At 57.3% G+C, this 19799-nt stretch overlaps 1 protein-coding gene across 9 annotated transcripts in view; it reads left to right on the plus strand.

Annotated features, from left to right (window-relative positions):
- The window catches only part of EPS15L1 (epidermal growth factor receptor pathway substrate 15 like 1), an 87477-nt gene that overhangs the window by 55838 nt on the left and 11840 nt on the right, over positions 1-19799 (plus strand). For 4 of the 9 annotated variants that reach the window (XM_037818222.1, XM_037818223.1, XM_037818226.1 and 1 more), the window contains 4 exons: positions 300-436; positions 8704-8764; positions 9516-9598; positions 14031-14163. In XM_037818222.1, the coding sequence (XP_037674150.1) occupies positions 300-436; positions 8704-8764; positions 9516-9598; positions 14031-14163 (414 nt within the window). Of the gene's footprint in view, positions 1-299; positions 437-8703; positions 8765-9515; positions 9599-14030; positions 14164-16381; positions 17111-19799 lie in introns of those variants that run through there. The other 5 variants (XR_005214169.1, XM_037818225.1, XM_037818229.1 and 2 more) reach the window with 3 other exon arrangements.

The following is a 19799-nucleotide window of genomic DNA, read 5'->3' on the forward strand; positions in this document are numbered from 1 at the left end:
TACCAAAACTTACTGCCTTCAAGAGCACGATCAGGTGATGCGGGCAAATGTGCCCAGCCAGTGATACCTGCACAGAACACAAGGTTCCAGTCCTCTCCCAAGTCCCCTGGGGCGTCCCCCTGCCTCCACCCCAGCCCCCGGCAGCCGCTGAGCTAGCTGATCTCTGTCTCTACAGTTGTACCTTTTCTAGAATTTGTTGTAAGCATTAAACGACGTATGGCCTTGTATGTCCAGGCCCTTTTACTAAGTCAGCGTGATGTCATTTATTCACGGGACGTTTTTTTCCTTCACTACGCTAGATCCATTCGGAGGAGATCCTTTCAAAGAAAGCGCCCCGTTCTGCGGCTCTGCCACAGACGACTTCTTCAAGAAGCAGACAAAGAACGACCCGTTTACCTCAGACCCCTTCACGAAACTCCCCTCCTTGTCCTCAAAGGTGAGCGGCTTTGGGGGGGCAGGCGCCCCTGCAGGCATCCCTGGCAGGCGAGGAGGCGCCCCCTCCCTGCCAGCCCCCTCGGTGGGGTGAGTCACCAACCAGCCTTCACCAGTGGTGCCCGTTCTGTGGGGGGAGCAGAGCAGGCAGCGCGTGTGGTGCAGCCCCCGCCGAGGCCCCCCCCAGCTTCCCGTGATACCCGGTCACTTCTCGCTCCTTTTTATCCCACTGTTGCTGAGCTCAGGCCCTGTCGACTGGTTTCTCTGCCCCTCGCCTTGGGCCCCACAATTGTCCATCTGCCCACAAAAACAAAACCAGGCCCCGGATGTCCTACCCCGCTAGCTCCACCTGCCGCCTTCCTAGGGCCCAGTGCCAGTGGTGCCATGCGGGGCCCACATCACTGTGGGAAGAAGCCCACTGTCCTCGTCCTGGCAGCTGATGCCAGCCAGTGCTGAGGGTCCTCTCTGCAGACAGACGGTGGCAGTTAGTGTGTGTGTCGGCTTTCTGCGGCTGCTGGAATGAAGTGCCCGAGCCAGGGGCTAAACGACAGAAGCAGGCTCTCACCGTCCTGGAGCCAGAGGCCCCCATTCTGGTGTGCACGGGGCCCTGGGGGTGGCCGGCCGCCTCGGCTGTGGCCACGTCACTCCAGTCTGCCCCTGTTGTCGCGTGTTGTTCCCTGTGCCCCAGTTTCCCTCTTCTAAGGACCCCAGGCCTGTGGGATCAGGACCCAACCCCAGTCTGGCCCATCATAGCTCATCTCCTCTCCAGAGCCTCAGTTTCCAGCACGGTGGTGTTCCCGGGCCAGGGCCAGGCCTCGGAGCGTCCCTCACAGCGTGTGCAGCTCACGGGCCGCCCCCAGCATTTTACACCGAGGGAGGCACCACCCCTGGGGCCAGTCTGGGTCAAAGAGGATTCAAAACCCAAACAACGGCTTTTTGTGATTTTGCAGAGAATCTTGACATATAAATGAGGGCGATTTCTAGCCTTGCTTTGCTTTCTAGGCTGCGTCTCCGATCTTGGGTCCTGGTTTCGGGGTGATGGGGAGGCCTTGCCCCTTTCTTCCGTGGGGCTCTCGGTCTTTTGCCTTCTCCCTGTACTTGTTGGATTTCAGCTCGAGGCCCAGAGCTCCTTGAAGGCAGGGGTTTCATTTGTACTGTTTTCTTACTATCTTCCTTATGTCTGAAAGGCCTGCAGTGCTCGCCCCCTTTCACCCCTGACATTGGCGATAGTGTGGTATCACCTTGTGTAAAATGTGGGAACCTGGCAGGCCCATAGTTCCCTTTATCCACCCCCGTTAGCGTCGCTTGTGTTATAGCCGTCACACGAGTTTCATCTACATATGTTATAAACCCAGAAGATCCCTGTTGTTTGTTTCTTGACCAGTTTAGCTAAGGGGCCCTCGGTTTTGTTGAACTTTTCAAAGAACCCGCTTTTTTGGCCTTGTTAATTTTCTCTATTCATTGGTTTTCTATCTCAGGAATTTTCTTCTTGATTGTTTCCTTCTTTCTGCTCATTTTGTGTTTACTTTCCTCTCTATTTCTAACCTTTTAATGTCCAATTTTAAGTGATTGAACTGAGACGTTTTCTAGGGTAGACATTTAAAACCACGGGATCTCTCTAGATACTGCTTTAGTTGCCTTCCACAGATCTTTATGTTGTGTCTTCATCGTCATTCAGTGTGAAATATTTTCCAGTTTCCCTGTGATTTCTTCATAGACCCCATGGATTGTTTAGAAGTTGTTTGATTTCCCAACATCTGTCTGTATTTTCTAAAATCGTATATGATTGATTTCTGATTGTGATTGGAAAACGTGTCCCATATGTCTTCATCCCTTCTGAACTTACTGAGGCTTGTTTTACGGCCCAGCGTGTAGTCTCTGTTGGTGAACGAGCACGTGCCCTGGAAAAGGACAGTTGTCGGGTGGGGTTAGGCCAGGGTCACCGATGGGGTCGTTCAGCTACATGTTTGGCCGTTTTTGGTTTTCCATTTGCTGAGGTGTTGGAATGTCTGATGGTGGCATTACCTGCGCTCACCTTTAATTCTGCCAACTTCTGCTTCCTGGAATCTGAAGCTCTCTTAGGTGCATACCCGTGGATGATTGTCATGTCTTCCTTTTTTAAATCATTATAAAAAAATTCTTTTTCGTCTCTGGCTGTATGCTGTCTAGAAATCTGTTTTATCACATCTTGAAATAGTCACTTCATCCTCCTTTTGCTTACTTCTTGAATAAGATATGTCTTTTTTCATCCATTTATTTTCAACCCACCTGGGTCTTTATATGTGAAGTACATTATTTGCAAGTAGCCTGTAGTTGGGGCTTGCTTCTGGAAATCTCTGCCTTTCAAATGGAATGTCTAGTCTGTTAAGATTTAATGTAATTAATGATAAGGTTGGATTTAAGTCTTCCGTTTTATTATTTGCCTTCTGTTTATCCATTGTTCTTTGCTCTTCTGTTCCCCTTTTCCTGCCTTCTTGTGGATATGTGGGAATTTCTAGAATTCCATTTTATTTACTTGTTGACTTTTGAACTACACATACTGTGTGCATTATTTTTTAGAGGTTGCTTTAGGGATTGCCATATATGTTCTTAACTTTTCACGGACTACTTGGGGTTGATACCGTATAACCTCGTGTAAAATACGTAAACCTTGCAACCATCGGTCCATTATCCCCTCCGTTAGCGTCACTTGTGTTACAACTGGCGTATGAGTTACATCTACATACATTAAAAACTCCTTAAGATAGTGCTACAATTTTTCCTTTAAACCGTTATATGAGTTTCAAAGAAATTAAGAGGAAAGAAGTCTTTTAATTTTATGACGTTATCAACCCCTTCTTGAAGATGTGACTTTCCTTCTGTTGTTTTCCTTCAGCCTGCAGAACCTCCTGAGCGTGTCTTGTAGTGCAGGTGTAATTTGTTATTCTCGAAGGATATTTTTGCCACGTGTACCATTCTGGTTTGGAATCTTCTTTCCTTTCAGCGTTTTTAGAATGCCCTTTCCATTGCCATTGGCCTCCGCTGCCCCGGCTGAGCCCGGCTGGGCAGTCACAAGTCTTTCCAATAGTTGCTCCCCTTTGCTCTGTTCTAGTTTGCCAATGCTGCAGGAATGCAAAACACCAGAGATGGATCGGCTTTTATAAAGGGGGTTTATTTGGTTACACAGTTATAGTCTTAAGGCCATAAAGTGTCCAAGGTAACACATCAACGATCGGGTACCTTCACTGGAGGATGGTCAGTGGTGTCTGGAAAACCTGTTAGCTGGGAAGGCATGTGGCTGGCATCTGTTCCAAGTTCTGGTTCCTAAATGGCTTTCTCCCAGGACCCTCCACTCTAGGCCACAGCTACTCTTCAAAATGTCACTCTCAGTTGCTCTTGGGGCGTTTGTCCTCTCTTAGCTTCTCCGAAGCAAAAGTCTGCTTTCAAAGGCCGTCTCCAAAATGTCTCTGTAAACTGCAGTTCCTCTCTCAGCTCCTGTGCATTCTTCAAAGTGTCCCTCTTGGCTGTGGCAAGCTCGCTCCTTCTGTCTGAGCTTATACAGTGCTCCAGTAAACTAATTCAGACTCATCCTGAATGGGTGGGGCCACACCTCCATGGAAATTATCCAGAGTTATCACCCACAGTTGGGTGGGGCGCATTTCCATGCAAACAACCTAATCCAAACATTCCAACTTAATCCCCACTAATATGTCTGCCCCACAAGATTGCATCAAGGAATATGGCTTTTTGGGGGAAATAATACATTCAAACTGGCACAGCTCCCCTTTGTGACGACTCGTTTTCCTCTGGCCGCTTCCATGTCTCTTTTTCACCAAATCTCAGCTGTTATTTCTTCAAATATTTTTTCCTGCCCAATTGTCTCTCCCCTGTCTTTCCGGGTTTCCAGTTGCACATATGTGAGTCCTTTTAATATTGTCCTACTCTTTTCACTCTTTCTCTTTTTTCTTCAGATTGAATGATTTCTACCAATCTATTTTCAAGTTCACTTACTCTTTGCTTTCTCATCTCCATTCTGCTGAGTAGCTAACCCAGTGAAGTTTTTATTCTAAATATTATATTTTCCCTTTCCAGAATTTCCGTTTTATTTTTTTCTTTCAGTCTTTAGAATTTTTAATTTTGAAATAATTTCAAACTTACACACAGTTGCAAAGATAATACAACCCCCATACAGAGAACTCCAACACAGCCCTACCCGGATACCCAGATCCACTAACTTTTAACATTTTGCCACATTTATCATATCACTCTTACCTGGTCTGTCCATCTGTCTGTCTGTGTATCTATCTATCAATCTATCTATTTCTTTATTTCCTGAACTTTTGAGATTACGTCGTCTACATCATGGTCCTCGAGCACATAGTATTCCCGTGTTCGTTTCCTAAGGACAAGGATGTTCATTTAAGTACCTTCCTTCAGGGAGGTTATCAAGTTCAGGAGATTTAAGTCTGTGTTCCATTTTCCCATATGTCCCAATAATGTCCTTGTGAGCCTTTTTTCCTCCCTTGTTATATATATATATATATATATATATATATATATAAATATGTGTATATGTTACAGATAACTATAAACCATATATTATATTAATTGTTGCTGTCTCTTAAGCTGCTCTCTTGTTTTAATTTTGATTGGGGAACACACGTGCAACAAAAACTTTGCGCATCTCAACCCTCCCCGCCCCCAAAAACATACCATTCCATGGGATTAATTACATTTGCAATATTGCAGTACCCTACCTCCATCTGTTACTAGAACTTTCCTGTCACTCCAGAGAGAAACCCTACATGCATTATGTATTAACTCCTCGTTCCCCCTGCCCCCACACCATGACCTATACTCTACTTTCTGTCTCCATGAGTTTTCATATTTTCTGATATTTTCTTTTGTAGTCACCGTGAGGCTTAAATTTGACATCTTGGACCTCTAACAGCCTCATTTGTGTTGACACCAGCTTATCTTCAATTGCACACACAAACCATGTTCCCACTTGCCCCCACCCCTCCTGTATGCAGGTCTTGTCACAAGTTACACATTTTAAGTCTAAAGCAATTGGTTTGTCATCACATTTTTGCATTTGCCCTTCAAATCCTACAGGAAATAAAAAAATAGAATTATAAACTAAAATTACAGTAGTCCTGGCATTTAGTTTTACCCATTTCATCACCTGTACTGGAGATCTTCATTCTTCATGCGGCTTCAATCTCTTACTTCACATCCTTCCTTTCAACCTGCAGGGCTCCCCCAGCATCTCTTGTAGGGCTGGTCTCGTGGTGACAAATCCCTTAGCTTTTGTTTATCTGTCAGTGTCTTATTCTCTCCCTCATTTTTGAAAGACAGTTTTGCTGGATATAGAACTCTTGTTTGGTGGTCTTTTAGTTTGCTAATGCTGCTGGAATGCAAAACATCAGAAATAGATTGACTTTTATAAAAGGGGTTTATTTAGTTACACGTTACAGTCTTAAGGCCATAAAGTGTCCATCAACAAAGGTATCATTGGAAGATGGCCAGTGGTGTCCAGAAAACCTCTGTTAGCTGGGACAGCACGTGGCTGGCGTCTGCTTGATCCCAGGTTGCGTTTCAAAATGGCTTTTTTCAAAATGTCTGCATCAGCTTCCAACGGCTGTCTTCAAAATGTCTGTCTCAGCTCCAGCCAGCTATGAGCTCCTTCTGTCTGAGCTTATATAGTGCTCTAGTAACCTAATCAAGGCGCAGGCTGAATGGACGGGGCCACAGCTCCATGGAAATTATCCAGTCAGAGTCATCACCCACAGTTGGGTAGGGTGCTTCTCCATGGAAACATTCAATCAAAGAATTACAGTCTAATCAACACTAATACGTCTGCTCCCACAAGAAGGCATTAAAGAATGTGGCTTTTTCTGGGGGGCATAATATATACAAACTGGCACAGGTGGTTTTTTGCTTTCATCACTTAAGTTTATCTTCCTACTGCCTTCTTGTCTGCCTGGTTTCCGATGAGGAATCAGCCCTTAATCTAATGGAGGCTCCTTGTAGATGACACGTTGCTTCTCTCTTGCAGCGTTCAGAATTCTCTCTCCCTTCGGCATTTGCCAGTTTTAACACGATATGTCATGGTGTGGGTCTATCTGCGTTCATCCTGTTGGGAGTTCATTGAGCATCTTAGATGTGTCTGTTCATGGCTTTTTTAGATTTGAGGAGACTTCCTTGAATATTCTCTGCTCCTCTCTCTCTTCTCCTTCTGGGGGCCCCCACGGTGCTTGTGTTGGTGCCCGATGACGTCCCACAGGCTCCTCGGGCGTGTTCACTTTTCTTCTCATCTGCAGATTCACTGACTCTTGATCCTGCCGGCTGCGGCCTGCTCTTGAGCCCCTTTAGGGAGTTTCCGGTTTCTGTTACTGTGGTCTTTAGCCCCCTTCAGTTCCTCTGCGTACCTTCCATCTCGCTGTTAATATTGTCCCTGTGTCCACCTGCTGTTTTCCTGATTTCCTTTCGTCCTTCGTCCATGTTTTCCTTTAGCTCTTTGAGTGTATTTAGGGCCATTTTTTGAAAGTTTGTCTGATACGTCTCAGGCCTGGTCCTCGCTGGTAGTTTCTAAAGCTTTCCTCCTCTTTTGCCGGGGCCACTGCTTCCTGCTTGTTTGTACATTTTGTAGTCTTTTGTTCAAACCTGGATGTTTTGATACTTCAACATTATATCTCTGGACCTTAGACTCCAAAGCCTCTGTTCCTTAAGTTTGTATCCAGTTAGAATTATGAGAAAGATTACATGGATTGCCAGGGTCTACCAAAGACAGAGGAAAAAGGAAAAGAGAAAACATCTCTCCCAGTCTCTGCAGATAGGCGCGAGTATCCCCAGAGCTTAGCCACACGGTGAGTCTGGAGAGCAGCCCGAGGCGGGAGGGCGGGACTCCCCAGTCTTCTCTGTGCCCATGTCCTGAGCTGGGCCCGCGGGTGTGGCTTATACAGGGCCCAGGAAACCATTTCCTCAGGGTCCAGACACGGCACCGTGTGTCCGGCAGCTGGAAAACCTTCGCCAGGCTGCCGTGCCATGGCCGCTCTCTGTGAGTGCCTTCCACACGCAGGGCATGTTCAGGAACCGTGACCCCAGAGTGTCCTGGTTCAATCCTTCCGGCTGCCACCAGGCAGACAGAGCCGGCGGACGCCCCTTCTGGCACCAGGCGTGAGGCCCAGCTCCGCGCTGATGAGAAGCAGCCAGGGCACCAGCAGATTCTGCCGTTTTCACTGGATTTGGCACTCGCCCTGTGTCTGCACTCTGTCACCTGCGTTCCAGAGCTCTGAGAAGATGTTTGTGCCTGTTCCTAAGGTCGTTCAGAGCTACTGTGGGGGACAGAGCCCTGGAGCCCCTCACTCCGCCGTCTCGGTGGCAGGGCCCGTTTGCTTCTTTCTTGTCATTTCTCCTTCTGTACTAAGAGCTCCCGTACATTCTTTACACGTGTGTGCTCCTTTCCCTCCCCGAGCGTGGTCATAATAGCCTCAGTGAGCCCTCGCCTGCTCATTCCAGCATCAGGGTCCCCCTGGGGCTGCCCTTCCCTCCCTGAGGGGTCCCAGCTCCTGCTTCTCTGTGTGCTGAGGATCGGGTATCGTATCCTGTACATTGTGGACGCTACATTCTGGAGCCTGGATTCTGTTATATTCCATCAGGGAATGCTGACGGTGTTTTAGCGGACGGTGCACTCGGGTACCCTAGTGCTGCGCTCTCACTCACCTGCATCTGGCAGACGTGCGGATCATGGCTCGGTTCCCTTCGCCATGGCTGCCAGCTTCCCTGAGTCGGCCCACATACGTGCCTCAGGGGTCCACCCGAGACTCGGGCTGCGCTTCTCATGGAATCCGGGGCTCCCGTCCTCTGCCTCTGTCCTTTCCGGGCCCCCCTTCACCTTCCCCGGCTGTGGGCATCCCGCGGCCCCATCCTCTGTTCTTCAGGCCAGAAAGACACGTGTTGTAGCCACCCCACCCTGGGCCGTGGCCGTGCCGCCGACACCCCCAGCTGTGAGGCTCCTCCGGGCTGCCCTTCTCCCAGGTCCCAGTGTCCTCCCAAGTCCGCCGGCTGCCGTTCCCCGCGTGGCCTTTGGCAGCTGTGTTTGTGTTTCTTCCTGAGCCTGCAGGTGTTTTCTGCAGGGCAGCCCATGAGCTCGGGTCCCCTCTGCCTTCCCAGAAGCAGGGCTGCGGGTTTGGGGTCTGGCCCTGGCTGTGGTGGGGGTGGGTGGCGGGGAGGGGTGCCGTGAGTGCCGGGAAACAGGCTCCTCTCACTCCGCTCTCTCCTTTCACCCAGCTCGACCCCTTTGAGTCCAGTGACCCTTTCTTGTCCTCCAGCGTCTCCTCGAAAGGATCAGGTGAGTCTCGCCCTGCTTTTCTTCCTGCCTCTCCTGGGGCGGTTCACGTGCCACCCAGTTCATGCGCTCGTGTCCAAGGCCGGGGTGTCCTCGCCTCCCCTGTGTCTGCCGGCAGCACCTAGGGACCCCCGAGTCAGGCCACAGCCGTGTGCCCGGCCGCTCACTGTCCCAAGCAGGAGCTGGCGTCTCCAGAAAGGGGCCCCGACGGGAGGAATGCAGTGGTGACCCCCCCGTTACTGGATGTTATTTCGCCTGATCCTCTCTACAAACCTCGGGTTCACGTCTCTGGGTTGTCTGAAAAGGACCCCGAGTTTGGTGGAGTTTCCCAGGCTGTGCCGTGGTCACGTGTTTGAAGACGCCTCCCCTCGTGACAGAACCTACGGACGCACTCTGGAAGCACCCGTGCTCTGGGAGCGTTCTGGCTGCCCCTTCTTTCCTCGGTGGGCCTGTCTGTCCGTCACTCTTGGCCACTGTCTTTCCCCACAGCAGCCTCTCCACATGGGGCTGGGTGCCCCCCCCCCAAGCCACCCCTGTCTGTCCCTCCCTCCTGACACCACGGGGCGGCCGTGCCCTCAGCAGTGACCCTGCCGCTGTCCCGCAGTGGCCCTGGCCTGGGCACAAGCTCGTGGCCCGATCGCCCCAGTCCCCCGGGGCCGGCTGTCATGGGAGGTGCCAGGAGGCAGCGCCAACCTGCCCGAGAAGGCGTGCCACGGGACAGCGGTAACTGGGACCTTGTTGGTGCCCCTTGCAGATCCCTTTGGGACCCTGGACCCCTTCGGCAGCGGGTCCTTCCACGGCGCCGAGGGCTTTGCTGACTTCAGCCGGATGTCCAAGGTAAAGCCCCTCCTGCGGAGCCTGCACCCCTGCAGTGTGTGTCCTCTTGTCGCGGTGTGGGCTGCCCGGTGTGACCCTTAACCTCACGTACGTATCTCCTCGGCGCCTCCTACACGTGGAACCGCATCGGCACAGCGGGCACAATGCAGAGGCCGAGGGCTCCCCTGGCGCCCCCGCTGGTGCCGACCAGCCGTCCGGGCACCAGCAACACGGGCATCCTGTGGCTGCCCGAGGGGGGCCGGGCCCAGGCGCGCAGGGAGAGCAGAGCCAGGCAGGGGTGGGGCCGGGCCGCGGAGGCAAACGGGCAGGTGGACAGCGAGCTGCCGCAGAGAGAACGGCCGCGTGTGCTGTTCAGCTGAGCTCCGCTGCGGTCGTCCTGACATGGGCCCGAGCGGGCCGCAGGGGCTTCCGGGCAGGCGCAGGTGGGGAAATGGGGCGGTGGGTGATGCACACTCTCAGCGTCAGGAGGCAGCAGAAGAAGCCTGTCGCCAAGGAGCTGGGTTCCAGAAGACGCTGCCACAAAGTGGGCCATGGCCTCGGGGCCTGTGAGGAGCTGTTTCAGCAGAGCTTTTAGGGCTTTGATTGTTTCCACGCATCCGTTTGATAAAATGCAGACGAGAAGCCCTGGGTGCCTGTGCTCTCGGCCTCAACCTCTCCCCCTGGCCTCCTGCGTGCACTGTCCACCTCTTCCTGCCAGCCCTGAGACGGGAGGGTGGGATCCCTTCTCCCATGCAGAGCCCCTGGTGCCTGTCTTCCTTTATTCCTCCGACTCTTGCCAAGTGCCTGCCATGGCCCTAGCATGGCACGGACACGGTCCCCCCCGTCACAGAGCCCGTGTCCTCTGGAGAAGCAGGTGCACCGGGAGCCCCTTGCCAGTCGGCAGGGAGGGGGCCACGAGGGGTCTTGTGGGGCCACATGGGCTGTGAGGGCAGGGGATGTGGGCAGAGCAGCACCCATGGCCCTGGGCAGCGGCAGTGTGGGATCACGGCCCTCAGTTCCTGAGACCCTGAGACACTGTGCAGGGCTCACGACAGTGTGCGTGCACCGGCCGGCTGGGTGTGGGCAAGGGCCAGTCCTTGGCACTGAGCCCCGGCCACGGGCACGAGCAGGGTGCAGGGGTCCCTGTGCTCGCCCGTGCCCCCTGGCTCCCATCCTCTCAGGCCGCCCCTGCCTGACGGGCAGGAAACTGTCACCTGGAAGTCGGAAGACAAGATCCTGGGCTGGCAGAGCCTCCGGGGAAGGGGTGCGGGTCGGGGCTGGGCTGTCGGAGTGGCCCCTTCCTGCGGGAGGTGTTGTCGCCTCCCCCAAGCTCCCCAGCGCGGCACTCGGGGCTCAGGTGGGAGCAGGGACCCCTGCCCGGGAGCAGGCGCCACCTCTCCCGCCCCTGCTCATCCCCGTGGCCCGTCCCCATGCTGGGGCCACGTGTGCCAGTGGTTCTAGCCCCTGGCCTGTTTCCCACCCGTGACGCCACGTGGCACCCTTCCTAGTCCCTCCTGCCCTTGCTGGCCCGGCCCTCGCAGCCCTCGGTTGTTTTCCCCTCGGACGCCTTTCTGTTTTTCAAGAACAGCGTGTGTATAAATAAAACGCTGGAGGAAATGAAAGTAATGTGGCAAGGTGTTTTGGGGGGTTTTGTTTTTTCCTACGGAGCTCACTTTTCCCCATGAGCGAGGTGGGGGCCTCTCTGCACTCTCCCGCCAAGTGGCCTCCCTCCGCCCAGGGTTGCCAAAGTGAGGACTCTGGAAGGTTCCTCTGGGAGGTCTTCAAGCCGGCACGCCAAGGGCTGGGTTCTGCCCCAGAAGACATTTTTCTAGACGGTATCTAGAGTGGGTTATGTTAGCTCTCGTTGAAAACAAATTCCCTGAAATAGATTTCCGAGAGCACCTGAGAACAAAAACGGGAGCCTGACTCGATCTTTTCACCATCACCTCCGTCCCCTTGAAAAGCTGTCCGAGAAACGCTTGGCAGGGATGGTTCTCGCCCATTTTCAGTCACTTCTCAGCATTTTCATAAAGCTCAGCTTTCATATTTAGGGCTGTTTTTAAAAAAAGCTTAGAGTGGCTCACTTTAAACTGATTCTTTGAAATGCGAACCCAGATTGGTTTCTGTGACGCCTGCTTTTCATAGTAGCTTTTTCTTTCTTTTTTTAAGCCGCGTCGTTTTTGCCAGCAAGAGGCACTGACGGTTTTACTGAAAACTTTCTAAAAATAGCAACTTTCCTTTCAGCTGGCGCCTGGGTGGGAAAGAACGGAGCCCCAGAGGCCCCTTCTCGGGAAACCCGAGGTTGTGAAAGTTGGGATTTGGAAGCGTTGGCGGCCTTCCGGTGTCAGGAATTCCGTAACCCACTGCTGCTGGGGGGCTCAGGCCCTTTCACGTCGGAGGGAGCGACTGGCGCGGCCTGTGTAGACGCAAGTGGGTGGGAGAGGCAGGGGGTTCCCGTCTCGGGTCGCTCAGCCAACCGGAAACTGGACCCGTCAGTTCCACGGATCCTGGGGTTCCCCCAGAGGGGCGGGAGACCAGGAGATGGGCCCCAGACTCCTGTGCTCCTCAGGCCGCCTGCCCGAGTGGGTGCCTCCCCAGCACCCCTGACCTGGGCGTGGGGCCCAGCGGGACCTTGGGGCGCGTCATACAGCTCTCCACCCTGGGGCCGCTCCTGGCCCTGCCTGCCCGCCTGAGGCCTGGCGAGCATCGCGGGTTCTGGGCCCCAGCCCTGGATACACGGGGGCCTCTGACTACCGACGCGGAGCCGCAGACCCAGGGCCGGGTGCCCGCGGGGGCGTCGGCAGCACCTCGTGGGCGTGCGCAGGGCCCGGACCGCGTCCACCTGCCGGGTGGTGACTGCCGCGTTGCCCGGGCACCCGCCAAACGTGCTCCCTGTTCACCTGGCTCTCGCCACGGTCCCGGGAGGCGGGTCCTGGTGTTTTCGTCGTTTTGTGGGCGGGGAAACCGAGGTGCAGAACAGTCGGGGACGGGCTGGGATTGCAGCCCAGGCAGCCGCTCCGGACCCTGACCGGGCGACGTGGGGAAGCCCAAGCGGCATGTTCCGGAAGGCGCCTCCCTGACCTTGCATCTAGAGGACAGCCACGCACGGAGCCGTGGGGGTCAGGAGCAGGTGGGCACCTCCCACCGCAGCTCCCTGGGTCTGGGGGCACTGCAGGCCCCATCTGTCTTTCTCGGCCTGGTCCACCCCCCGTCCCTGAGTGGGTGCTCGGCCCAGAGGGTGGGCCGCAGACCCCTCCCCATCCTGGCCCCACTGTGTGGTCTGGGCTTGCCCGCTGCCTCCCTGCCTCAGTTTCCCTCTGAGTGAATGGAGGTGGTAGCGGCAGGACTCCCTCAAGGCCGCTGTGAAATGTGGGGTGGGGGGTGCTCTGGAGAGCCTGGCAGCTCGGCCCAGCCCACGGCCTCCCGACCCCGTGAGGGCAGAGCTGGGTGCGCTGGGCTGGGCCAGCCAGGGGTCCGCTGTGTGTGGGGACCCTGACGCGCGTTCCTGGGTCTGGGTGAGTGGAGGGGGGGCCCTTACAGGGCCTCCCGGTCCTGCCCCTTGGGGAGAAAGCGGGTGCCCCTCCTTCCGGCCCTCCATCCCCCTCAGCTGGTGGAGGCATTCGGGGTCGTGCGTGCTCCAGGTCACACGGGGCCTTTGGCTTTCGTCAGCAAGCGCTGCGCCACCCCAGCAAAAGGGGGCTCTCTCTCCCGCCATGCCCTGGCTGCCCCCCAGCTCAGGTGTGCAGCCCCTGGGGGACCAGCACCTAAAGCAGTGGTTGTCCTGCCATGGGCTTGGCTCTCAGGCATGCGCTCGCCATGTGGACACGGCACCCACCTCCCAGGGCCTTGGGGTTCCCTGGGGAGACCTGGGAACGGGGCCCAAGTGGAGCAGTGTCGGTGGGAGCAGGAGGGGGTACCAGAGAGCCCTGGGGGCTGGCGTGAGGACGGGTGTGCGAGAGCCAGGAGCCGGGCTGGGGTGGGCCCCGAGGAAGCTGCCGGGAGGGGCGGAGGCCTGGGAAGGGGACCCGCCGACTCACGTTGCTGTTTCGTCTGCACCCTTCGGACTGGGGCAGCGCTGTGCCAGCTGGGAGGAGGCAGGGAGGCCGGCAGAGGCCAGCTGGAGCCACGGGCGGCCTGGGGGTGCCGAGGGGGCCGACACCCAGGCATGCGAAGGGCTTCTGGCCCATGTTCCCTCGGGCAGCCAGGGAGTGTGGGGCCGGTGCTGCCTGAGGCCCACGGGTCAGCTATCCCAGGGCAGGGCCCCGGAGGCCCTCTCTGATCATGCAGCAGGTGCAGGGGTGCAGGAGCCCAGGGTCCCCATGCGTGAAGGCCAGCCGGGGCGCCCCTCCTGCGGTGGGTGGTGGGGGCTGCTCTCCCCGGCCCTGGCTTGCAGCTGGGCGGGCACTGGGCCCCCTCCCAGTGGTGACTGTCTCTCTCGTGTCCTCTCTTGCAGCCCCCCGCCTCTGAGCCTTTCCCCTCCTCCTCTGGAGGGCCAGGATTCTCAGATGACCCCTTTAAAAGCAAACAGGACACTCCCGCTCTGCCGCCGAAGAAACCTGCTCCGCCACGGCCCAAACCGCCCAGCGGTCAGTACGCCCCCTTCTCGTGCCCCCGCGCAGACCCCGATGCCTGGCACGGCCGTTTCCGTCTCCCCCAACCACTGGCCCAAGTCGGTGCCAGCCCTAACCCCGCCCTCGCCCACCCCAGAGTCCCTGGTGTTGTTCCCTTGGGGTCCCCAGAAGGTCTCAGGGCCCCCTCGTGGCCAGGGTGGGGAGTCTGCTCAAAGACCTGCCGGGGGTCGGGGCAGGGGCTCATTGTTGCACCTTAGGGAGCATCGTGGAATGTTCTGGTGGCCTGGCCCCTCCGCCTGCTCCTCCTCTCGTCACTGTCTCTCCCACGTCGGCTCAGGGAGCCCAGGGGCTGGTAACAGCACTGGGGGCTGTGGTGGGCCCAGGGTGGGGCTGGGATCAGGGTCTGCTTTGCCCTGACCGTGTGGGAAATGCTCCTTGAGAAGAGAGGAAGCAGGACAGCACCCACCTGGAGCAGGGGCTCCTTGTCTTCCCGGGGTCCACGTGCCTGAGACTTGAGACCAAAAGGGAGGTTTATTTTAGGGTCGCTGTCTCGCCCCGTGTCACCCGGGCCCCAGCCTTCCTCGGGAGGATGGGCGGACCCTGCTGCAGGGCCAGCTCAGCTCCCTCACGGTGACTCAGAGAGAGGGCGGCTTTGTCACACAGGCTTGCTGTGGACCGTGTGCAGGGACGGGTGGGCAGAGAGACGGGTCCAGAAGCCCCACGTCAAGGACAGACCCATGGACAGGAAAGACAGATGTGGCCAAGGAGCCCCGGCCCCCATGGGGGGGTTGCTGAGCGTTAGATGAAGGCAGGGGCTCCCGGGGGTCCTTGGTGGCCCACTGGTGAAACCCACGTATGCACACGTGCACGCATGCCTCTTGCATGTGTGCAAACCCACACACGTGTGCAGAGCCGCACTGTCCCTGTCGGGCCTGGGGGCCCCCAGCCCCCGGGGCTAGCAGATCCTTTGCTTCATTTCCAGTCAGGGTCCCGTCCACCCCCATGATTGAATCAGGCTGTGTCCGCAGCACCCCTGGGTCTCTCTCAGCACCCACCCTCCCACCCCTGGTTTTGTCGTTTGCCTCGAACGAGCAGGAAGAGCGTGTGTTAGCCGTTCAGCACCCGGCAGCAGGGGCTTCGACAATCTTCCACGATCTAGCTTCAGAGCTCAGGCCTCGGAGAGCCGTTTGTCATGTCGGGGGGTGGGGCCCAGGCCTGGGGGTCCTCGGATCCCCTGCTGGCGGCTCGGGCTGCCCCTCATGCTGCTCAGCCCCGCGAGGCTGTTGGCACTGTCGCCACTTTGCAGAAACATTCTGGAAGATCCCCCCTATCCTGTCTGCCAAGTCCTGGCCCGACTATTCCCAGCTCCTGTCCAGACCCGGGAGATGCCCATTTACCGGGGGGGGGGGGGCAGGGTCACATGGTGGGCCCCTGGGAAGGCAGTGGGTGGGCGGGCAGTGTCCCCGCGGGCGCAGGCCTGAAGGGCCCCTCGTCTGATCTCCTTTCACCCAGAAGGAGCGGCTGAGCCCATGGCGCCTGCGCTGTACACCGTGCTGGGCGGTGGGTGTGGCCCACGCGGCGCGGGGCTGCCGTGTCCGGGCACTGCTGGCTTGGCCGCTGCTGGGCCCCCTAACCTCTCAGTCTGAGCGAGGAGCTGCCACTGCCACTTGTGTGTGATGCCAGCCCACTCAGGGCACCTAACATTGCATTTGGGTGTGTGTGTGGCTTTCTGGGGGTGCAGGAAGGTTCTCTGAAGCCCCCTGAGTGCACTCCCCGGCCTCCGTCCGCGAGCAGCTCCGTAGTTCTTGAGTTCCGATCGGAGGGGGCTGTGGCCGGTGGCCGGTGGCCGGGCAGGCCCTGCACGGGGTCCCTGTCACTCCAGCCCCCTCCGCTCTGCTCTTGGCGTCTCAGGTGGCAGGAGCCGAGGTGACGTCCCCCTGGGGGCGGGTTTGTTCTTTTTTTTTTTTTTTTTTTAAGTGAAGAAAGACCCACGAGTTGAAAACAAAGGACAGAGTTTCTCTTTTCACCAACCCTGCCTTTTCTACCTGGACAGGCTGCGTGGCCATGGAAGCGAGCCCTGTCCCCCGGACACCGGGCTCTGCGGGGTGTCGGCCCCCAGCATGGGGAGGGGGCCGTGGGGGGTGGGTGTCACGTGGCCCGCGATGCCCGCAGTCCCTGAGCCTCGGGGTCAGACTGGAGGGCAAGTGGCTCAGCGTTGGGATTTTTCTTACAGTCTGCCTGTAAGCTGCCTTCCCACCATCCCAGGCACCGAAGGGGGAGCCAGCGTGTCCGTCTTCTCACAGCCTTGCACAGGAAACATGTCCCAGGGTCCCTGCCTGGCAGGTGAGGTCGGCCAGGGTGGTCCTCACTCCCTGGCTCGGGTGACGGCCCAAGGCAGGGTCCCCGGAGGGCCTGGCCCCCACGCAGTTGCAGTGAGCGGGATCACGGGGTCCTCTCGGGGAAGCTCCGTCGTCACCACCCAGCGGGACCAAGTGCACGTCCCGGTCTGGATTGCACCTGCAACATCCTGGTGCCGGGTGTTCAGTTCTGGATGGTTTCGCGGGAGCTACCGTGGGCTTTTCTTTTTATTAATAGCTTGGTGAGGTTGAATTGCCACACAGCAAGGTGCACGTGCCCCCAGCATGCCGTCGGGGAGGCCCTGACGCCCACCACAGCCTCCTGGGGCTCCCCCTGCCCTGGGACTCGGGGCCACCCGGGCGGCCTCTGCCGGCTGCCCCCACACCCCGCACCAGCCCAGAAGGCGCCCTCCCAGCCCCGGGTTAGAGATGCCGTCTGGGACCGGGCACTCTGGGCGCCGGCCGAGCCCTTCTGCACCTGTGGGTCTTTTCTAGAAGGGTGTCCTCGAGGTGTTAAGTAACAGGCAGTGCCCCCGGGGGTGGAAGGTTTCCCTTGCGCAGGCCCGCACCACGCCTCCCCAGGTGAGCAGCGCAGCGGGGCCCACGGGGAGCTTCTAGGTAAAAGTTGTTGACTTGCAAAGGGAGAAACAGATTTTTTTTTTTGAAGCACAGGAAACGGCGGTGCAGTTGTCAGTGATTGGGCTGAGCAGGCCCCGGCCCCACAGCAGCGGGCCCTGCGCCGGGCCCCACCCTGACCACTTCCTGCCAGCGCAGCCTCACATTGTGGTTTCGGCAGCGCCCAGGCCGGGCCCCAGCACCTTCACCACGACCCGGCCGGGCACCTTTAACCTCTCCTCCGCACAGGGGTCACTCTCCTGCTCCTAATGACCTTTTCACCTCCATCAGCAATGTGTCCCTGCCAGGCCGGGAGGCCCAGCTCCCCAGCTCCGGCTTGACCCAGAGGGTCCCAGGAGGAAACTGTGAAGCCCCCTGCCCCCTCCCCAGGTGTCTCAGGGGCCCATCGGGGCACAGCCGCCCACCACTGGGGGTCGTCTCGACACCCACTCCCATGGGCCCCTGCCCTGCCCCTGCCCTGCCAGGCTGGGTGGAGCCAGGAGCCACTGTGCCTCCTGCCCGGCCCCGTGCATCGCCCAGCAGCCACCTCTGAAGTGGCACCTCCACTCTGGCCGTGCGGTTAGCGCCTCAGGCCCAGTTAACTGCTTGAGTTCCGTTCCCATGGTGGCTTCCACGAGATAACCCGGCGGGGACCGGTGGCACCTCACGAGAGCACAGCAGGTCGCTTTGCAGGGCCACAGCCCCACGCGAGGCCGTCCTTCCCCCCTTGCCCACCAGCCCCGCTGCCCTGAGGGTCGACCCAGGGCTCCTCCTGACACCAGGGCGTCAGTCGCTCCGCTGGCCGAGGCCTGGCGATGCCCAGCCCCGGGAGCTGCCCGCTTTGGCCCGAGGAGGAGACGCCCTCTCTTCTGCCAAGCTGATGTCGGTCAAAAATAGCAGCATTTGCCTAGCTCAGCACACACCCACCTTCCACACCTAGAGGCAGGTCGCGTGGGTGTCGTGTGACAGAGGTGTCAGCTGGGGCTTGGACTCGGGGTCCAAGTACACCGGAGCCAGCCCCACCCCACACCTGGGACCCTTTCCTTCCTCCAGGGGCTCCCTGTAGGGCCTGTGCCCGCTGACCCACGATTCTGGGCCCTGGGGAGCTGGGGCGGCCTGGCCGTGCAGAGGGGGCACGTGGCATCCTGGCGAGGTGCCTGGTGAGCTAGATGGCATCTCTCCTGCTCCCCAAGCCCCTTGGGGCCGCAGAGGCCGGGGTGGGGGCTCCCAGCAGGCACTCGGCTGAGCTGCATCCCCTGCGCAGATCAGAGGACGGACAGGACTTTCCAGAAGGCAGCCTCGCGCGCCCTGGCCGTCTGCAGGGCTCTCTTTTTATTGTGGTAGCACAGAACTGAGAACCAAAAGCTGCTGTTTGAGCAGCTCGGTGGCGTTGGCTGCTCGCAAAATTCTCTGCCGCCATCACCGCCCCCGTTCACTCTGGGTGGCTTTTGTAGCAAAGACTGGTCGTGACTCTGAAGTTCTTTTGCAAACCATGTACCCCCACCCCCCATGCCTTTTTCTGCTCCGGACCCAATGTAGCCCAGTCAGGTTTCATGCAGATTTTATATGAACCTCCTGAAAATTGTGCTGCTCACTCCAAACAGTGTTTGGCTTTTGAGGACCGAAAAACACACTGCAGCTTTTCCCCTGCTTCCTTTTTTCCCATGAGTGGGGCCGGAGCAGCCGGGTTTCAGGACCTTGAACCCCGTAAACACCTCGTGGTGGGTGAAACCGTGGCCATGGGGGCAGGGCCCGGGGACCGGGGATGGGAGTAAATATTTGTTCAGCTTTTCTCAACAATTCACAACCAAACCTCATCCTGTCCCCTTCAGGCACAAAGCTGATTTTCTTAAAATTCGGTAAATATTTTTAGTGGAAAATCTCAACGCTGCGATCGCGGGAACCTCAGATTTTATCTCCGGGCTGCGCTGCGCGGCGCGGCTTTGATCTGCCGGGGTTGCCGGTGCACGCTCGGCTGCTTTGGGGGAGCACGGCCTGCAGGACCCTCGCCCCGGCCCTGGGCCCTTTGTAGAAATTGCCTTTCCCCCCCGACCAGGGGAAACGCTGACACGTGCCAGCAAAAACAGCCTTGGCCGTGAGAGCCCCACCCGGGCGGGCGGCTCCTCACGCTCCCTGCTCCCCCCAGTTTTTTTTGTTTTTTGTTTTGTTTTGTTTTGTTTTTTTGCCAGAGCAGCGCCAGCCGGAGACCCCCAGAGGCCGGAGCCCCTGAGCCTGGCTCAGCTGCGGGGGCCCTCAGAAGTCCAGGAGCCTGTGCGCCTCCTGGGCTGTGTAGGATAAATGATAGTTCTGTGAGCCACACCCTGGGTTGTGTACAATAAAGGGCAGTTTTGTGAACACCCTGGGTTGTGTAGGATAAACAATAGTTGTGTAAGCCACACCCTGGGTTGTGTAGGATAAATGGCAGTTGTGTGAACACCCTGGGTTGTGTAGGATAAACAATAGTTATGTAAGCCACACCTGGCGTGTAGGATAAATGATAGTTGTGTGAGCCACACCCTGGGTTGTGTAGGATAAACAGTAGTTGTGTGAGCCACACCCTGGATTGTGTAGGATAAATGGCAGTTGTGAACACCCTGGGTTGTGTAGGATAAACAATAATTGTGTAAGCCACACGTGGGGCTGTGTAGGATAGATGATAGTTGTGTGAGCCACACCCTG

This window comes from Choloepus didactylus, chromosome 25 (genome assembly GCF_015220235.1).
Source record: "Choloepus didactylus isolate mChoDid1 chromosome 25, mChoDid1.pri, whole genome shotgun sequence".
Taxonomy (NCBI): domain Eukaryota; kingdom Metazoa; phylum Chordata; class Mammalia; order Pilosa; family Megalonychidae; genus Choloepus; species Choloepus didactylus.